The following is a 19,893-nucleotide window of genomic DNA, read 5'->3' on the forward strand; positions in this document are numbered from 1 at the left end:
GGGGGGGGGGGGGGGAGGGGAACCATACCAAGTACATACTTGGCAAAACCTGTCAAACTCAAGCCTGGTTCATTTGTATTGGGAGTCCTTGATATTATTACATAGTCATGACCCATGTGTTTAATTTGACTTGATTTTATGATGAAACTATAAAGTATGTTCCAGATCCTTTTACAGTATGGAAGGATAGAATGGCATAGAGTTAGTTCCTCCTGATTTCCTTCAGCATTCAAAAAATAAAGAGTGCAGAGGCAAGGGAGAGAAAAGCATTTATCCTCATCAGTACTTCTATAGTGAATCGTGTGGAGAAAAGAGCCCAAGGAAAATTATCACATTCCTACTGAGCTAACACTTCAACTTTCTCCCAGGTTTTCTATAGACTTACTTGAAATATTGGAGCTGTTGGCAACAATTTTGGTCTTTGGTTCAAATCAACGTATTGTATTTATTCTAATCTACCATTGTACTTGATGGAAATGTGTGCCTGACTGTATAATTATTTTAAGTAACTGTTTTCATGGTAGAAGAATAATTCTGAATAAACAATTACTGAAGCACTTGCTTGGATGCACTTATTTTTGCAGTGATCCTACTAGGGTCTCAAAACCATCTTATTCTTGGTACTTTAAATACAGAGTTTACTATACCAGCTACCTAGAGAGAGAATGCAATGCTGATGATGTTTTGTGGCTGTGTTTGAGTTGGCCATTTTGGATGGCAATGTGGTTGCTTAATGCTGCATTAAAGTAAATGGAGCCTGTCCAGCTACAAAAATTCGAGGTGCAGGAAAATGTAGAATGAAGTACTGCTTCTCTACTAAGTATATGTAAACCAAAGAGGCATAAATTCCCAGGAATATTAAACATCCTTTCTACAGCTAGCAATTTCAGCCTAAGTGGAAGCAATGGACATATACATATATATATATATATATAAAAATAATTCCCAGAAGTATGTAACATTTTCAGAATGCGTTTTAAGTTACAGCCAAACGTACAAAGTATACCACTTTCTAATTTGCTAAGACTATATCTGTGCAGTCTAAAAATTGTGGTATTAAACAAGTTGAAATTTCTGCATTTTGCTCTTTGGAATATGAAGAAACTTAAATATGAGAGGATGGATGTGGTTGTGGCAACAACTGATGGATTCTGTGTTCCCCTCACATTTGTTAGCAAAATGTGTAAAACTTCGTTTTTGTTGCTTTTTGGCTTTTTTTCCTCTCAGTTTCAAGATGAGCTTTACCTTTTAGATTTGAAAATACAGCAAATAATTTGGTTTGTGATGTTTTATTGTTTGATTTTTAGCTATTAAAGAGTACCATCTTTCTTTGTAAGGTAAAGAAGAAAGATCAAACATGCAATTGTAAGATGTTCAAACTTTTTTTTTTGGTAATCCTTCAAGCAACCAACTGTTTAAAGCAACTGGGAAATGTGGTGTAGGGAAGATTTTTACGTGCAATTTTGGCACTCTGCAAGTTCTTGTTCCTTTCCCAGGGTTATGCAGAACTTGTACTTGCCACAGTATAGAGATAAACTTGATTGATGCACACAGAATTGAGGAGGAAGGTGGCTCTCTTCACTATCCCTTCTCAATCATCATATTTTATGGTTAATTTATCAGTAATGATTTTTAAAAACGTGTCTGTTTAAACTACTCCAGGTTTAACATAATGTCATGTGGTAAGAGAAAAGACTTAAGGAGGGAAAAATATTAGAAGACCAGGTGTTTAGGCCAAGCAAATAAACTGTAGTTGACTTCCAGCTAGCTTAAAAAGCTCCATAGGAGGTATACTGTTAAATATTAGCATCTTGGAGGATAAACAGCTGCTCTGTTGGTAAATGTAAGCACTACAACTTTTGGTTTCATATGACTCTTTGAGTGAATGCAAAGTTTTCTTCATGTTTTCATAATGAAGTATGTATTTCCCAGTAGTACAGTGACATAATTAAAAAGATTGATTTTTTTTTTTTTTTCTATTACAGTGCTGAAGACATGAAATAAGAATTAGGGGAAAAGGTCAAATGTTATAAATTTATTTTGGGACATATATATTGCAACCTCTGTGGAAGCTTTTGAAAATTCAGGCAAAGATCAATACACTTCCAATAAAACCTTTAAACTTCCAATAAAACAATATTTTAAACATATTATATATATATATATTTATATATATTTTTAATTAAAGGGATAATTTTAGCAGGATTTTATTTTTTTAATACTGCATTCCTCTGACATAGCTCTTTCCAGATTGAAGGGATGCAAATGAGGTAAGAATTAAGGCAAACCTAAAAGGCATGCAAATGAAGTACATTTATATCCACTGACAATACAAGCACACGTGTGGATCAGACTTAAGAGCTGAGGAACTCTTCCCCTCTGTCTGTCCAGTACTACTTTACAGCAGAATGGTGACATGATTTATAATAAACAGTTAACATTACCATGGGAATTCAGTGTCACTAACATTACTCAGTCTAGGAGACACAGAGCTAGCATCAGTAAAACATGAACAATAAATAATATAATTCACTGCAGCACAGGACTGCTGCACAGGCTTCAGAGGAATAGGGCTGTTATGAAATGACATTGCACACATCACGTTGTGGCAGTTTATTTTTATAATATATACTTTTAAAATTCTTTAGCAAATGACATTCTCATGCACACAAGTGTTTCAAACACAAGAAGCAAGTCCATTTATAGGTAGTCCAAGCAAATTTTTGTGTGTGTGGAAATAGCTGCAAACTGAATGGAACATTAAACTTCTGTGCAGTCTATGACGCATTGTACACAAGCTCATTTTTGAATGTCACACTGCAGGAGTAATACAATGGAAGGATCACTCTTTGCAGCTTCTTTGAATTCATCCAGTGTGATCTGGTCGTCTTTGTTCTTATCCATCTTACTGAAGATCTTGTCTACCCGTTGCTCAGGCGTCAGACCATCCTCATTCATTTTCATCATTATCACAGTGCCCACCATTTTGTAGATGGCCTTTGGAAAGAAACCAAATGGAAAATTCAACATACAAAATAACCTGATTTTTTGATGCGATCAAATTCTGGAAAGATATTCCAACAATAAAATGCCCATTTACCTAAAGATTTCTTTTTTTTTTTTTCTTAGAAGCTGATGTCTATATACGTAAAACAAGGAAGAATGTGGTTTACTTTCTTTAGATGTAGATTTAATTTGGTGGATGCATTTGGCATCCTGGAATGAATTTCTTTAACTTTCTGTTTCACAGTGCAAAACTGTTTTAACCTATTCTCTGGATCAACTTGTTTATTTTGGCTTTTAGTCACTCAACTGAAATATTTTACATAAATTCTGAATAATCAGTTTTAGAAGTCATCACCTTTCAACAGCTTTCTATGTGTACATGTGAGTAAACTATGTTATAAACTACTGCAGCAAGTAGCCAGCAGATGATGAGATGGTAAACTTTATCCTTCTTGTTATATGTTGTGGTCATCTTAAAGCCCATCTGTGAGAGCTCACTTAAAATAGTGTGTTGTTATCCCTGTAAGTTTCTGTAATCATCTAAAGTTAATCTCCAGTCAGGTTTCAGCTACTTGAGCTACAAACCAGTAATTTCATGCGTGTCAAGTGATTTTGAGATGATGGGCTTTGTAAATCCTTTGCTATTCTGATCTTATGGTTAATCTGTTCATCAGCAAAAAAAAAAAAACAAACAAACCTCAGCTTATTTAAAAGCTTATATGCACATATGTACTCTGCAATTTTGAAAGATTACATCTATTAAGATGTTAGTGTGCTTCTACCACTTAGGCATGAGTCAGTAAAGGATGAATGTACGTAATACACACTTTTAAGCCTACAGTACGACTTCTTAAGTGCTTAAAATCTAAAGGGGATGTGAACAAGTAAATATATATGAACATTAATAAAATTTTATATTTCTGAGTGTCATATTGATCTCACCTCTATAATTTCCAGCATTTCCACTCTTGTAATTTTACCATCACCATCCAAATCATACATGTTGAAGGCCCAGTTTAACTTTTGCTCAAAACTGCCTCGTGAGGTGATGGACAGTGCACAAATGAACTCTCTGAAGTCGATGGTCCCATCTCCATTTTTATCAAAGGTTCGGAAGGCGTGCTGGGCAAACTTTGAAGCATCTCCATATGGAAAGAACTGCAAAATAATAAACAGAACTGTTGGCAACGTAAGAAAACAAACTATGTACCTGCCATTCTTAAGTGAGGCATTTATGAAGAGTTGCTGGTGAGCTTTGTGTGGAACTGAAGAAGGCAATGTAAGTTTCTGTAACAGTTACACTGTAATGATCATTAAAAACTTATTTCTACAATCTCTTAGCTTAACAAACTATATTGCAGATATATTTAATGCTAATTTAAAGTCAAATTAACTAGGTGAACCTTAAGATGAAGTTGAGTGCAAATGGGAGATTGTATATAATATTCTCTGGCTGTGAAATACAGCAACCAAGGTGCATTTTAACAGTATTTTTTCTGCCTGGGAGTAACCAGTCCTTGACATGTTGCAATCAAATAGATGTGTGGGCTTCTTATATAATTACATTTATTTTAAAAAAATAATCCACAGATAGCATAAAAAAAACAGGCACGTATGTTCCCTTCTGCCAATCAACATTAATACAAGTACATAAACGAGAACAGAGATTCAGCTAAACAATACAGATTAATGCTTTTCATGTTTAGTATCCATTATCAGTGAACACTGCAACTAACTGTATCTTAACAAAATATTTTAAATGGCTGTGACATGTAGGTTTTCAACTGATATTTTCTCCCTTGGGAAATGTACAATTTGAGACAGTAGTTGTTCTTTCTGTGGCTCAGACTCAAGAAAAAATACCTCTTAAGAAAGGGAGTTTTAAACCAGCCCTGAAGTCCCACTGCAGTGCAGGGACTGTACCCAAATAATGTTTGTTTCTATCTTCCCAGCACAATCTTATGCAGGCTTTTATGATCCTAAATTATAAACATACGTTACTCCCAATTTGAGAGCCATTTCATTTTGGGCTTTTTAAAATTCCAGTTCTTAGTAAGTATTGCATTTAATAATTTAAGTTTGAAGGAAATACTTCAGTGGCAGCTGAGGAGGTGGATCTATGTTTTACAATTTTCCATTTCCCTGTCCAGAGGTTTTGCTGCAGGCTGATGGTTGCTGTGGTCAGCTGTGAAAGCTTTTGAGCAATAAACACAAATTTCATGGGGAATCTCGGCATCTCACAGCTTGTACAGAAATGGGCACTACTAATTTTCTGACTAAATACAGATTTAGAACATGGCAAGCCTTTGCTGCTTTTCCTTTGTGGAGGCCAAATGACCATTTAGATACTGTGTCTTGCCCTAAAAACGCAAAACTTGGTGTGCAGCCAGCTGCTTGCACTGTGTGGCCATGCAGGTCATGTCAGAAGCCACTGCTGTGTTGCTGAAGGGGTCCTAACCTAAAAGGTTCTTTTAAACTTACTGTTTTCTCTGTTACCAAGTTCAGACACAATTCTGGATAACCTCTGCATTGCTGAAGAGGTATGATACAATAGTTTCTATAGCTCAGTTACATTACTGTCATTATAAAATCTTCCTCTTCGCCTCAAAAGAGAGATTAGGGTTAAATTTTGCCTACCTCCAACCATTCAGAATATTGCCCTGCAGTGAATGAGATGCAAATTGCTCTATTATCCCAGAAGAGGTATCAAATGTGCCCATCTCATTTCCCAAGTATCTTTTGGGGAAGATATTTGAACATGGTGTGGAAGCATCAAGAGAGAGGGACACTGTACCCATTCCAGTGGTGTTTTGTCCAGTTTAACATTGCTGTTAAAGTTGTGACTTTTCTCATTTGACTTTGTATGGGTCAGCATCCACCCACTGCTTCTACACCCCTTCTCCAGTAGCAGAGAGGCATTTGCTATCATCTCCCCCTGACAATACAACTTATGTGCCTGTACTCATCTGGTTTCTGTTTTGATAATCCAAATTGATGGAGCTGTAAATACCTCAAGGTGCTGCTGCAGCTCTTTATGTACTTTCTAGCTTTTGACCTTTAAAAATGTTTGGACTCCAGTGTGGTAAGCATGACTGGGCTTGTAACCACATAAAAAGACATGGATTCTCTGATACAATTCAGGAGTGCAGTGACAGCTACCAGACCTTGCTGAATTGCTCTTCTAGTGCAAACCTCAACCTTTTGTAAAGCAAATGTAGCTCCCCCCACAGGAAGGCTCTCTGGGCTCAGAGTCCTGTATTTGGCTGCGTCAGAACAAAGTTATGTGAATGTTATCCAAAACTGGAACGTTATTTGCAGGTTATTGAAAATCCCAATCACTGATTCTTCTTCCTCGTGATCCACCTGTCCCCCAATTTATGTACCAATTGCAGATGTTAACAGAGGTGATATTTAATTTTACGTGTGTTTAGCTAGATGTACATTCTGCAGACCACTGATGAGAAGTTAAGAAGTGGCTCGTGCCCTGCAGCTCCACCAGGACTCCACTGCTCCCCCGCTTCTATAATTGGAAGCTTCCTGGCTGTTCTAAGCTGAAAAGAGAAATCTTTTGCTTTTTAAATCTGTACTGACTGCTGTCCTGCGACGTATATGTTACAAAAAACCCCACTTCAAAATCTTACAGTCTTCCAAGTGTTCCTGTTAAGAGCTGACTATTGCTGAGGACACTGCCCAATCAAGTATTGCTCTGACTGTCACTCTGCAGTCTATAACAGAAAGACAAGTAGCTGGAGGGAAATGAGGTTGTCCTTTTCGCTGTCCAGAGAACCAAAATACACTGAGGTGACTTCTCCTGTGATCCACACTGAGAAATGGTACAAATGTACTGGTGGGATCAAAGAACTAAACTACAGTAAAGAAGCTCACCTACAAAAATGGTGAAGAAGTGGCAGACACCCAGAAATACTCAAGAGCCCAAGAACAAATTGGGGGATTAGGAGGAGGTCAGTGGCTGGAGAAGCCGAAGACCATTTCTAAATTATTCTTGGTGAACGTATCATTCAGTGTCCCATTAGAGGAGCATAAGCAAGCCGTGACTCCCTCTTGTGCCAGTCATACCATTAACCTTGTGTAGCAGGGAGAAGAGCATCCTTCTAATTTTTTCATCACAGACAAGATGAGTTTTTCTCTTCTTTGGTGAGGAAGGCAGTGGCACTGCTCAGTGCTAAGCCTTGGCACTTACAGCCTAGTAAGGTGAACAAATGGAACTGATGCCTTTTTCTTTTTTTTATTCTATTTGCCTCACTCTAGGGAGCAAATTCAGTAAAAGGTCCTATAGGGACTGCAGGCACTCTTCTTCAGTCTGTACCTGCTGGTTTGCATTATTTTTAGCTCAGAACAATAAAAAAACATTGTCAAAACTTGTTTAAAAATCTCCTTGAAGGCTTCCATTGGCCTGTTTTGAAATAATTCATAAATAAGAAATGGAGTAAAAGGAAACCAAAACAATTACAGAGCAAAAGAAGCCAGCTCTGGTAAAACGTTATTTGACTATTAAAATACAGTGAGGCCTTAGCAAGGCGTAAAAGCACAGACTTTAACTACATTAAGACTAGTCTGAGCCAAGTGGCAATCGGAGACAGGGATCTGTGAAAGACAAACACCCATTTTTGGCAGGGGAAATCTGAGGAGGGTGGTTTAGTCTGCCTCATATGGCACTCTGGCATGAACTCAGTTAATGCTTCAGACACAAGTAAAGAAACACAATTGGGATTTTCAGAAGCTACAGCGACTGGCCAAGTCAGTTCCTTCAGCTTCTTCTGCAAACCCTTGTCCGGGTGATCAGTCTACATACAAAAGCAACTAGTTCCCTTTTGCTGCAGTGGTATCACAGAAAACTGCAGGCTACACACCAGCATTGTTTCCTGCTTTACCCTTTTCATCCAAAAATCAAGACAAACTATACCTGCCTTTTACAGCAGTCAGTTCCACAGGTGACCAAACACTGGTCATTCCTTTGTTTCTGCTTCTTTAGTCTCATCTCTTGCTTGGCCTGTGCGTTTTCTGACCGGTTAGATCAACATGCTGATATGTGAAGAAAGAGTTATCTCTACAAACAACTACCAATTAGGAAAGAAAAAGGAAGAGGAAAAAAAAAATTCCCTCTTATTCTGCTTTTAAATTTCGGAGAAGATTGTCTTGTAGATTCTTACCTCCCAGAGTGTTTCTGGACACCTTTCTGGTATATGGGGGGGCTTTCAAAGGGTCCTGGAATATCTAGCAAATAGCATCTACAAATTATACATAACTTAAGTCTTGGGGGAACTGATCTAATACCTAGAAATACTTATCTGCTTGGCTACAGATGCTTTAGTGTCTTTGAAGTGAGGCTGTTCACAGACAACTCTGTGACCAACTCTACTCAGATCATCTTTGGGAGGGAGTTATTGAAAAAGCATAATTAGCATTATTGCAAAAGCATATGGCTAAAGCTTTAGAATATGGCTAAAACATGAAGGAAAAAAAAAAAAAAAAGCTGCAATACACTTCCCCAAATTCCCCAGGATCCACAAAAGAACAGCCTCTCCTTCATTATTAGGAGTGGAGGGAATCTATAGGCCAGCTTAAGTGGTGCTTTGATTTTCACGCAATGCTTTATCATGTTTCAGATGCATTTCTATTAAAAGGGAAATTCTGCTATAAAATGGAGAAAACCAGAACTGAGTAGTGTACGAAAAGCTGAACATGCCCAGGTGATGATTTGGTCTGATGTAAGGTCACAGCTTCCAGCACCAACGTGGGAGCTGGAGTGCAGAACCAGAGGCAGGCAAGCAGAAGGGGTATGGGACTTCTGTATCCCGGGCTTGGAGAAGATGGAAGAAGGAGCTGCCAATTCCCCCAGGAGATTAGAGTCCCTGTTCAGGGCTCAGCACTGCCATGCTCTGCGGAGGGCTGAAGCAGCAAAAGACGAGCAAGGCACAGCCAGTGCAAGAAGCAGTGCAAGCATCATCAGGGTCCAGCACATGGAAGCAAGCCTGGCAGTTGGCGCCCATGGGAAAAACCTTATACAATTGATGCTGTTATACTTTAGAAAGGAGTTACCCTTTTTATCTACTTTGTTAGGATTTTCTTTCCTCCCTTTAATAAGTTTGCTATGCACTGAGTTCACCTTTGTCAGTGGAGAACATGAGCGCTTTGAGAATCAGGAAGTTTGGCTGCTGGTAGAAGCTCAGATGGGTATTTTTTATAGCAAACCTCTTAAATTTGAACCCAGATGCTGAGAGCTGCTGGTCAAGCCCCATCTCACAGGTCCTCGAAGTGAGTTCACTGAGGGGCATGACTGTGATGACTGGGGAGCAAGTTGCTGTTCACTAGTTTTTCAAGAGGACAAAGCTCTGGGTTCCTGCCAGCAGTACCAGTGCAGGAGTTAGTCAAGGAGATAAGAAAAAGGATTAATTTTTAGTTCTTTCCTTTAGAAAAAATAATTGTAACTTACTATAACATACTGTACTCTTGCACTTCATGTATTAAGGCATGAGAAGGGGAAGAGATGTACAGGGTGTGACCTGTCTGGAAGGTTGTGCCCCTGGGGCACCAGGATGACCTGCAGGGCTGAGCCTGTGCCTGCCAGCACCTCTTTGTACATAACTGAAAACTAATGTAAGAAGAGCATAACCACAGCAGAACAAAACAGACACAGCCAGGACATCCTTCTGGAAAAGATTTGACTGCCCTGGGCATACATAGCTCAAGCGCAGGTCAGGACAGATACACCTTTAGACTAGACAGAGACACATTTTCAAGACTTCCTGAGGATGTGTGGATTAAGAATGCATAAGGCACGACGTAGTCCTCTCATTCATGTTATGTCTCACCCTTATTCTCCAGAGTAATGCCAGTGAAATTAATGTGGGATGTTGTGAGCTGCCTCCATGCCCAGCGCTGGAGTGGAGAGGGCTGGCAGAGAGCATCCCGCCAAGGGTGACCAGCGGGCAGGGCAGAGGCAAGCAGGATGGGGCTGTGAGCCCAGGAACGCCTGTGGGTGTGAGCCACAGCATCGCCCTGGGTCAGTGCTGTCATTGCTCCTCGGTCAGTGGACAGAGGCTTCTCCAAAGAGCCACCTGAAGCCATCACATCAGGTGTCAGAGATGTCTCCCTTGACTGGCTGTAGGGGGAGCAGAGGGATCATTAAGCTTAAACTACGTTTTTTACTGCGAAGTAAGTCTTCACAGTCCTAAGCAGGGAGACTTCTAGTCCTGGTAATTCTCAGACTAGGCTTCTTCTCAGCTACCCTCTACATACTTTTGGCTGAACGAGTGTTTGCAGTGCTTGCTTACAAACCAGACTTTCCAAAATCACAGCCGTGGGATGATGTAATACCCTTTCCCTGCTGAAAGGTCTCAGCTTGGACATGGAAAGCCCACACTTGCTTCCCTCCCCTATCTGAGACAAGCTGAATGGGCAGCTCAGGAGAAGGCACCAGCTACAGCACAGTACAGATCAGAGAACTATGAGCTGCCAAACTGGTAACAGCTTGTGTGAACTAATATTTGAGGGATCAGAAAAAGAGCAAACTTTTTTTTTAACAAATTAGTGGTTGAGGAATTGCTTTAGGGAGTCAGAAGATTTGGATTCTAGTATTTCCCCTACTAAATATATTTTAAAATCTTTAACTCAATTTTCAAAATTCTCCTTTCACTTCATCTGCACCATAACCGCTATGATACTAAGCAGAATCTATATTATTAGCAGTATGGTCCAATGCAAACAATCCAGTTACATCAATGGGTTTTAAATTGAGCCTATGATCATGCTAAATCTGAAACCATTTCCTTACCACTTTCTCGTTCTGTCAAAGGCTTTCCCTGAGTTATTATTCATTGGATGAGATATTTAATGAACTGAAACACATCCAAATGTTGTTATTCAAGTCCAGACCCCAAGGATATTTAGGCAACCAAGGCAAAACACATGAAGGGACACAAGCAGTGAAGGGTACTGAGCAACTGCCTCCATAGCCAGGTCTTCCCTCACTCTAAGGTGTCCAAATGTTTTTGCTGTGGATTGCCAAGGGCTTTTCTCACACAACTCTTCTGTTTAGACTTTGGAGATCCTGTTCCCAGAGGCAATTAACCACAACTTACTGTGCTGAAGTTCTTCTGTGGTTCCTATTCCCAACTGCCCTTTAAATGAAAAGCATTTAGATAATCACTGAGGATTTCAGTCTCAGAGCTCTCCAAGGCAGAAGTTTACTGCAGAGACAATACAGGCAATGAATGAGCACCCAAGAATTTGGCTCCATAGAAGCAGAAGTAATTTCAGCAACTATGCATGCTTCCATTAGATTTTAATCAAATGTTAAGGGATTTGGATCCCAGAGATACAAGTGTTCCTGTCACGTTCCCAGCTCTCAGCCACAGAGTAGCAGCACATCAGCACAGAAAGGCACATCACATGCCTCTGAAAGGTCTGGGGCTGTCTTGTTCATATGCATAGAAAATGAAGTGAGGGTTACAATGATTTAATTTCACTACTGAAATTCCAGGGGGTGGAATTGAATGATGTTTCTGCACTGTGCTAAAGATGAGATGCTGCAACAGATCCAGACATGGTATTCAGAATTGTGGTACAGATGGGGACCCTCTTCCCAACCTTCTTCTTATCCTCTGTTCCTCTCCACCCTGCATTATCACTCTGTTGTGAAGAGAAATCCTAGGAGAGGCCTAAAAGCTCTCACAATAGCTCATCCCCAGGTACAGCACTGATGCCACCCATCTCCACAAGCTGAAGCAAGTGCTGCATTAATGGGGTGATGGGAATCCCTGATCTCTGCTCCACCACAGATACATCCAGAGGAAAATGGGCAGGTTGGCGGCATCTTGTGGGTAAGTGATGCATATAAAACTTCCTGGAAGCAGGGTTTTGTGGAGCACATTTCAAAGCTGAGAGCCTTGCCCAACCACATCTTGTGTGTTAAAAGGTTAGTTAGCTTAAAAATTTCTTTTGTTAAGCTATTTTTACTTTGCAGATGAATCTGGAAAGAGCAAACATAGCTCTAACAAACTCTGTTCATGTTTAGTGAATTGTATTTCCTCTGCCTTCAAAACTACAAATAAATGGATAAAATGGTACTACTGTGTCAAGAGTGTGTACCTTTTGAAATCCAAGCTCAATGTATTACCTTAAGGCACAAATGTAACTCAAGAATCAGCGAGATTATCACAGTTGATGATATTTAGCCTGTCCACGTATAGGACTGCAGCTTCTTCTGATGGAATACACAGTGAAGTAACTGCATCAATGTATTTTTTTCTCTTGCATGTTAATATAGCTACAGCGCTTCAGAAGTGAGATTCATTTTGTGTTCCTCCTACATCTGCCTTTACTTGGAGCAAAACATTATCAGTTTTCGGTTTCTCCCTCTTCTCCCATTCAGCCTTTGAAGGTTTATTATCTCCTTCCAGCTTGTTATAGATGTACCAAAGCACTTCACACCAAAGCATGTGCTCAGTATCTGGGAGAAAAGCCATTTTCTGGCTCAACTCTAGCCTTTTTATTGTGTTTTACACAGTTAAAAGATCCACTGACCTGACTCACTGGGAAGATGAAGAACTGGAGCATGCCACTACCCTGTACTACAGGTCTGCACGGCTTTTACCAGCCAGATTCCTTCAGAGGAGTAAGCCAAAAAAATGAGTATGATTATGTTTTGCTGAATATCAGGGAAGAGGTTACCCCATAGGATTACAATGGATTGAACACATGAATCTGGGCTTCAGGCTACCCCAAATCTTTCAACACTGGCAAAATTCATTGCTGCAAAGCAGAAACCAGCATCGTATTTTCTGCAGCAAGGCAAATAAAAAAAAAAGGCATCAGAGATAAAGCATCATTTGTATAGCAGAAACAACACAGAAACAGGAGTTAAAAAACCCCAACTTAAGCATTGTCTCAGAGCTAATCTTCCTGGTAAAAGCCCTCCAGTCTTTCGGCCCCACAGATGCTGATTCTGGTATAGCTGCACTCTTAAGCAGATCTGCAGTGTACGGTAGAAAAATCCCACCCAGGAAAACTGCCTCCAGCCACCTGACTTTAGCTTGCTGGAGGGTCCCAAGGCAGCAGGCATTATCCACAGCTGTGGGTCTTTAGGTTGCAGCAGCAGCTGAGCCACAGGGCTGAGTCTCTGGAGTGGATCATCTCGAGGACCAGCAGAGAGCAGGGTCTAAACGACTATTTAGATGCAGGTCTCTGCTCTCCATGTGTAAATTCATGAGATGTCCCCACCTCAGAGGTGCTCTGTGAGGATAAACACAACAAAGAATTGCAACTATTTCAGATACTGCTGCAGTGGGAGTGATACAACTAGCAAGAACTGGGGAGAACTGCCAAACCTCATGGATATTTACTGCTTATGTCTCTGCTCAGTAGCTTTAACAGTGTGAACATGTATGCATGCATAGACACATGGGGAGGCTTTTAAGCAGCTGTTAGTTCTTCATATAAAGAAGAAATATTTAGAAGAGCCAAGAAATGTAATTTCTCCCCTTCGCGGAGAAAAATTCACAATTTGTACAGGCTGAAGTGGGATTAGAGCAAAGTCTGTCTTATCCAGACCTCTAAGGACTGAGACTAGCTCTTACATTATTTTTAAAGACTGTCATCCTGATTTGCAGATGTTTTTAGCCACTGCAGAAATGCTCACTTGAAGCTTATGGAGAAGTAATTTGAGAATTTAGGAGCTGATTTGGAATTATCAATACCAGTTCCTTGCAGTTGTGAGAGACACAGGTTAAGAGACCAGAGGATGAGCACACACCACAGGCTATGATAAAGCAAGACCCACAGTAAAAAATCAGCATATGCCAGGAGGTTGCAGGAAGATGGATAGGAAAAGAGAAGCCACACTTCGTCTTCTCAAACATCCATCTGGCAGGGTCTACCTCTAAAAAAAAAAACTTTCAACCTGAAAAGCTAATCTCTACATTCACATTTGTGGGGAATTAGTCATTAACTAGCAGGAAATGAATTGATTTTCAATCTTAGCTTTTCTCTGATTAGATTTGGACAATAAGAAATTTAATTGAGGTGGGGTAGTGCTATAGGTCAACACACTAGCAGATCAGTTATTACTCAGCGCTAACAAAAAAAAAAATCTTCAGGGAGAATTGTCATCAAAACAATTAGTATTGCTAGTGCATAACACCACGACTACTGCTGATTAAATGTTATTTCTCTTTGATCTTCTTTAACTGAACAGCAGCACCAGAACACTTTATTTATTTTAAGTTTGGCACAGTCTTCCACTGCCCCAAGGTCAGCGATAGCACAGGGCTATGACAATGTCTGGATCCTGCTGTGCTGTAGCTATGCCCAGGCCTAATTACAACATCCTTTTTCCTGACACCATGTTATCTCTTTCGGAATCTGGGAACATACCAGATGGAGAATACACTGATCTGGGACATTTCTTTTCTTTTTCCTCTCCTTTTTTTCTTTCCCTCCAGTAAAGATCATCTGACTCCTTTTCATTTCTGAAAAAGGCTTTATTTTCCCAATAAGTTTTGGCTCCAAAGGTTCAGAGCATTAACTTGAATGCTGTGCCTGCTGTGTTGTGAAGTCTTCAGTGAAAATTTCCCAAAAGAACAAGGCTATAGCAGCATCAGTTAAGTGCTATTTCTAGCCAAAAAAGGGATTTGAAACACGAGTCACTAAAGTCTGAGACAACCATCTTATGAATATACAGATGGAACTGCAGAAAAAATTCTCGTGCCTGAAATATCTGTCTCATATACTTACGTAATATGTCCTCCTAAAATTCTTATACATATGGAGTTGTTATAGCCCAGTACTGCAGAAAGGAAACTGCAGAAAGAGAAGGAAAATGACTGTAGCTGGGAGTATCAGAGAACTGAGGATTTGAATCTCAACATCTCAGTGAGTGCTAAACTACAAAATCCCTTTTCTTGATACTGAGTGCAAAGGAGTGGAAAAAGAGGAAAATTGTACAGTACCGTGAGCATCTTGAGAGAACTTGGTCTGCTGAGAAAAGCATGGATTATTCAAGGAGAGAAAATGGTAAGAGCTGACTGCCTCCCCAAATTGGTGTGCCCTGCTGCTAGAGACTAGAAAAGGGAACCCCAGCCTGCACCTCCAGGAAGCTTGGTCCCAACAGGCACACATGTAACAGGAGAAGTAACTGGCCCTACAGCCACAGTCAGTCAGCTTGCAGTGGTGTGCACTTCACCCCTCTGTGCCCAGCCAACCCCAGGCAATGGAATGGGAGGGGTTATTTTTTGTGTTGTACCAAAACCATCTAACAATGCCCAAGGGCTTGGCAGAGTTCATGACACAGAGTACTTGGGAACCCACCTGGGTAAATCCTGACATCTCTTAGCTTGGAGACCACACATATGTCCCTAAGCTCCTGCGGTCTTGTCACACAAAGAGGTATCTGATCTGAGATGGTGACATGATGTGTTACAGAATAAGGTTTCAATATTATACGCGGGACAAAAAGGGAGAGAGTTAAGGGAATGGGAAGGACTCCAAAGTTAGAGATAAGAGGCAAGAAGGATGGTGGCAATAGGCAGAATAGTTAGCATAATAGTTAAGAGGCAGGTGGACAATGATTTGGTATCATCCTTTTTTTCCTTGGTGTCCCTAGGCATACCCTATTGACTTTATTTTCAGTTCTGAGTTTCAAAGCAATTCCACAACTCACAGAGGAACAGTAGTAAATTGAAGTTTCTAATCCTTTGAAACTGGAAATGGGCCCGCATTTCTAACTGCTGCAAGGCCTGTCTCAAAGCTTTTGTTTTGAAATGCAGCTGTGAGAAGACAGGATTTCAGGTTTCCTTCTGAAAATTTTATACAGCTCCACCTTGGAGATCCATCTACCTGTAACCCTTTTAATTCTGCTTTTATGGAGAATAATAATAAAAAAAGGACTCTTAACACAGTGCAGTTTTTAAGATTCCAGCTTTGCAAGATAATGTACTTTCTTTTGTATCTAGGCTTTGTCTTATAACACAAACCTTTTGAAAGGTCAATGCCAAGACTTATAAGCCCAATAGTGTATAAAAACTTTGAAATAGCAGCACTCTGGTGCAAAGGATCATGCATATGTAACTATATATACATACCTAGATATATATCAAAGGAGTGGACTAAATCAATTCTTGCTTACAAAAAATGCCTTGGAAAATAACACTCTTGAGCTCACTGACATTTAAAAAAAAAATAGTTTAACGTATGATGTGAAGTGTTGTGCACATTTGTAGATCCATGTGAATAACAGGATTATTGTTGCTGTTACCGATAGTCACAATATCTAGGAATCCTGGTTCAGCAGCATTTGGATAAATCTAAAGCTCAATATGGAAGAAAAAGAGGAAAGGGGTAAATCAATGCAAGGAGCCTAGAAGACTCTTCTTTGTGACTTGATCCAATGGATTTTCTCAAGGGTGGGAAAGGAGAAGGGAATGACACAGCCCTTTACTTCACCTTCTGGGAATTAAGAAGTATGGGCAGGTCTAGAATAAACCACAGGTATTACAACAATGACAGCTCTTGTGTACACTATCTCCTTGTCTATTAGCTCCACAGATCAATTCCCCTAAGGGGAAGGGGTCTAAGGGGTCTTGAACAAAGACTTTCAAAGGATAAATGGAAGGACATAAAGGAGCATTACATTCTTGTTCTTTGTCTAAAATGGTGCAAGAAGGGAAAATCCTCATCATATACAAATTATTTTTTTCCATCAGTTATGTTTTGCCATCTGTAGAAAGAGATGTAGAAAAAGTCCCTGTGGGCCATATGGATCACTGGTTTCACACAGAGATGCCACCTCCCTGTATATGCTGTTGCTGTGCTAGTACTGACTGTACTCATGAGCCACTGCAGACAAAATGTGGATACTGATACCAGTGATACTTAGTACTAGATGCTTCCCAAAGGTGTCTCTTTTTTAGGCAACTGGCCAGCTAAAGAAGATAGTATCATCCCACAGAGCAAAACTTCTCCCCCATTTCATCCCTTCTGCTCCAATCAAATCTTGCGGCATGCAGACTTCTATGAGATTAACTTAAGTGAACTGGGTGTTTGGAGGGGGAGAATTACCTCACAGATTCTGTTTCCTCAGTACTGTAAATTTGTATTATCACCTTCCAGTGGGTTTCTGAGGTTTTATCCACTCTTTGAGGTATCAGACATGACCACAGGGGCCACGTCATTTTTAGAGGAATACATAAATATATTAGTAAAAAAACTAGAACATGCTGCTTGCTCATTTAAAGCACTTCAAGAGAGGGGCGGGGTTGCCTTCTCTCCGGCATTTGCCTGCTTAAGTAACTTAAATCCTTCAGCACATGGTACCTTTGAATTTCAGCTTTTTGCTATGAGAAATCCACCACTGAAGCAAAAAGCTATAATGGGTAGAGCAGCCTCTTCTGTTACAGATAAATCAACCAGTTAAGTGCTTACCTGTCACTTGGTTCCTTTAAGATCTTACGATTATTCATACACTTAGTCTATAAATGACTTAACACATGCAGCAAGACCATAAAAAGGTACTGTATCAAATAAACACTAAAATCTGCAGAGAATGAGTTACCTTTTAATTAAGAACTATCTTTATATAAAAAGGTGAACAAAAATATACTAATAAAAAGATGCATCAACATGAATGCTTAGAAGAAAGCTACTATGCTCATTGCATGCACTATTTGACACCATAACATCTTAAGTTTCCATAATATACTTAGGGGTCAGCTGAAAAGAAGACACAATAAAAGGCACTTAAGTAATACACATCTTTAATGCTGATTTCTTGCTGATTTATTTATCACACAAGCTTTGTGTAGTTACGTGTTCTCCTTCAGATTGTTACCCTCCATACACCAGACTAACTGAATATACCCATACCACTTTAACTGAGCATCAGATTCTGAGTGCTAAACGTAAAACTGATGCAATTTCGTTTCAAAATCATACCCATTTGAATTCTTCTCAGCTACAAAAAAAATCTCTAAAAACCTGAAAGCGCAACTAAATCCACCTTGCAAGAAGCAAAACATGAGGTATATTTACAGACACAGCAAAGCATAACTACAGGGATGCATCAAAATCAATGTTTCCCATTACCTCAAAAATAAGCTCAAAAATGTAGACTGATGCAATTTGAACTGCCCAGCAGTATAATTATCATAACTAGCTCACACTGGGGAACAAATGTTGCTTTTCCACACTGAGTAATGAATATGAGTAATAGATTTGACTTTTTCCCCCAAGTATTCTGGTAAACACGTTAAATAAATCAGTTGGTACGCTTTCATGAATACATAATAACAGCTACTCAGTCCTTAGCAAGAATGGAACAATACAATAACAGTAATAATGGCAAAAAAAATAGTTCAGTATTGGGGTAAGAGTTTGAAGGAGGATTAGTCATACATGCCTCTGGATAAGTTAGCTCTCTTACCTTATGAGATCAGCAGATTGCATAATCTTTAATATTCTTGTACCTCAGAGTCAATAAAGATGAATAAAAAGCATATAGACATTAATGTTTGAACAATAAACTGTGTAATCATGACCAAACTATTATGCTACCAACTGCTTTCCAGAAGGATGGTGGTTTACGCTTGCCAAGGAGAATCCTCCCGGGAACACTGTTCTTGGTGATGCCAGTTCCCAGAACATCCCTTTGAAGTTTGCAACTGGGAGACACAGCCCAGTTCCTGACATATCTCCTCTATGAGTTGACTGCATACAATGCTCTCTAGATATGACTTATTTCTAGAGGAACAGTAATGACATATATTTCATACGTATTTGATAGACTCACATTTCATACCAGATGTAATTAAGGATGAAACATAATGAGCTAATTTTAGTAAGTTAAATTCTCAAACAAAAATAGAAATCAAAACCAGAATTACAGGAAGTCAAGAATTAAACAAGAAAGCATTCTCTCAACTGGTTGCTTATTATCACAGAAGTAACAGGTAGGCATCTTCTCCAGCACTGCAGGAGCTTTTCTGAATTTGTCTTCCCATTGCATTCCTTTCTCAACACACTCATGGCTTATAGGGTCTTCTTGATTGTCAAAGGATTATCAAGCCTCTAAACACTTCATAAATCATCTGCAACAGGCATTCAGTGAACAACCACTCTCTTAAGGCAGCTGTCTATAATTAATGCAACTAGTTTCATAGAGACTCCATATGGCATCTTATTTGAAATATATGACAGAGTTGGCATTTCATCTGTTTTGGAGTTCATGCTCTCATAAAAATAGGACAAAGCCCCCCTTCTCATAGCGTGAGATCTTTATGGAGAGGTGACCGCACCTTCATAACTAAGGTTACAACCTGATTTCCTTGTAAAGAAGTCTCAAAATTCTTTGCATCTTTCCTCAATGACAGCCAAATACCTAAGGGTGATAATACTGCCCAGGCAAACAGACCTTCAACAAACCAGCCAGGGAACTCAGTCTCTGAGGATGTAACACATACTTTTTGAACAAGAAACACAGGACAATTGTATATAGTCCCTGTTAAACGATAGGAGAGAAGAAACTTGAAATATGCCTTAGACAGGACATGTCTAAAGAATAATAGCCTACCAAGCTAATGGGTGTCAGTGCTTTCTAGTGTTGACAAAATATGGAGAAGCTTGTCTTCCAAACGGGGGTCTAGGGTCCAGCTAGAAAACACAACACTGGCATTTCTTCCTGCACCTGGGAAGGATCCCAGAGATAACTAGTCCAGTTCCCAGGACAGATTTCACAGTATCATCTGCCATGACCCTGGGCAGAGATAACTCATAGGAAAGAAGGTAAAATCCTAAAACATGGAAACAGAGCTCTCAAACTGAACATTTAAGCACTCACCCAAGCAAACACCATTAGCAGCCAGCAGCAGTATTTTA

The 19,893-nt window shown here is 39.7% G+C and overlaps 1 protein-coding gene across 5 annotated transcripts in view; it reads right to left on the reverse strand.

Annotated features, from left to right (window-relative positions):
* Nucleotides 1-1,963: 1,963 nt before the first annotated feature.
* VSNL1 (visinin like 1) overlaps nt 1,964-19,893 on the reverse strand; it is an 88,686-nt gene continuing 70,756 nt past the window's right edge. For all 5 annotated transcript variants that reach the window (XM_026844887.1, XM_026844890.1, XM_026844892.1 and 2 more), the window contains exons 3-4: nt 3,949-4,164; nt 1,964-2,997 (exon numbers count right to left, since the gene is read on the reverse strand). In XM_026844887.1, coding sequence (XP_026700688.1) covers nt 2,800-2,997; nt 3,949-4,164 — 414 coding nt within the window. In that variant the 3' untranslated portion in view covers nt 1,964-2,799. The remainder of the gene's footprint in view (nt 2,998-3,948; nt 4,165-19,893) is intronic.

The sequence above is a fragment of the Athene cunicularia genome (genome assembly GCF_003259725.1).
Source record: "Athene cunicularia isolate RWA chromosome 3 unlocalized genomic scaffold, athCun1 chr3_part1, whole genome shotgun sequence".
NCBI lineage: Eukaryota > Metazoa > Chordata > Aves > Strigiformes > Strigidae > Athene > Athene cunicularia.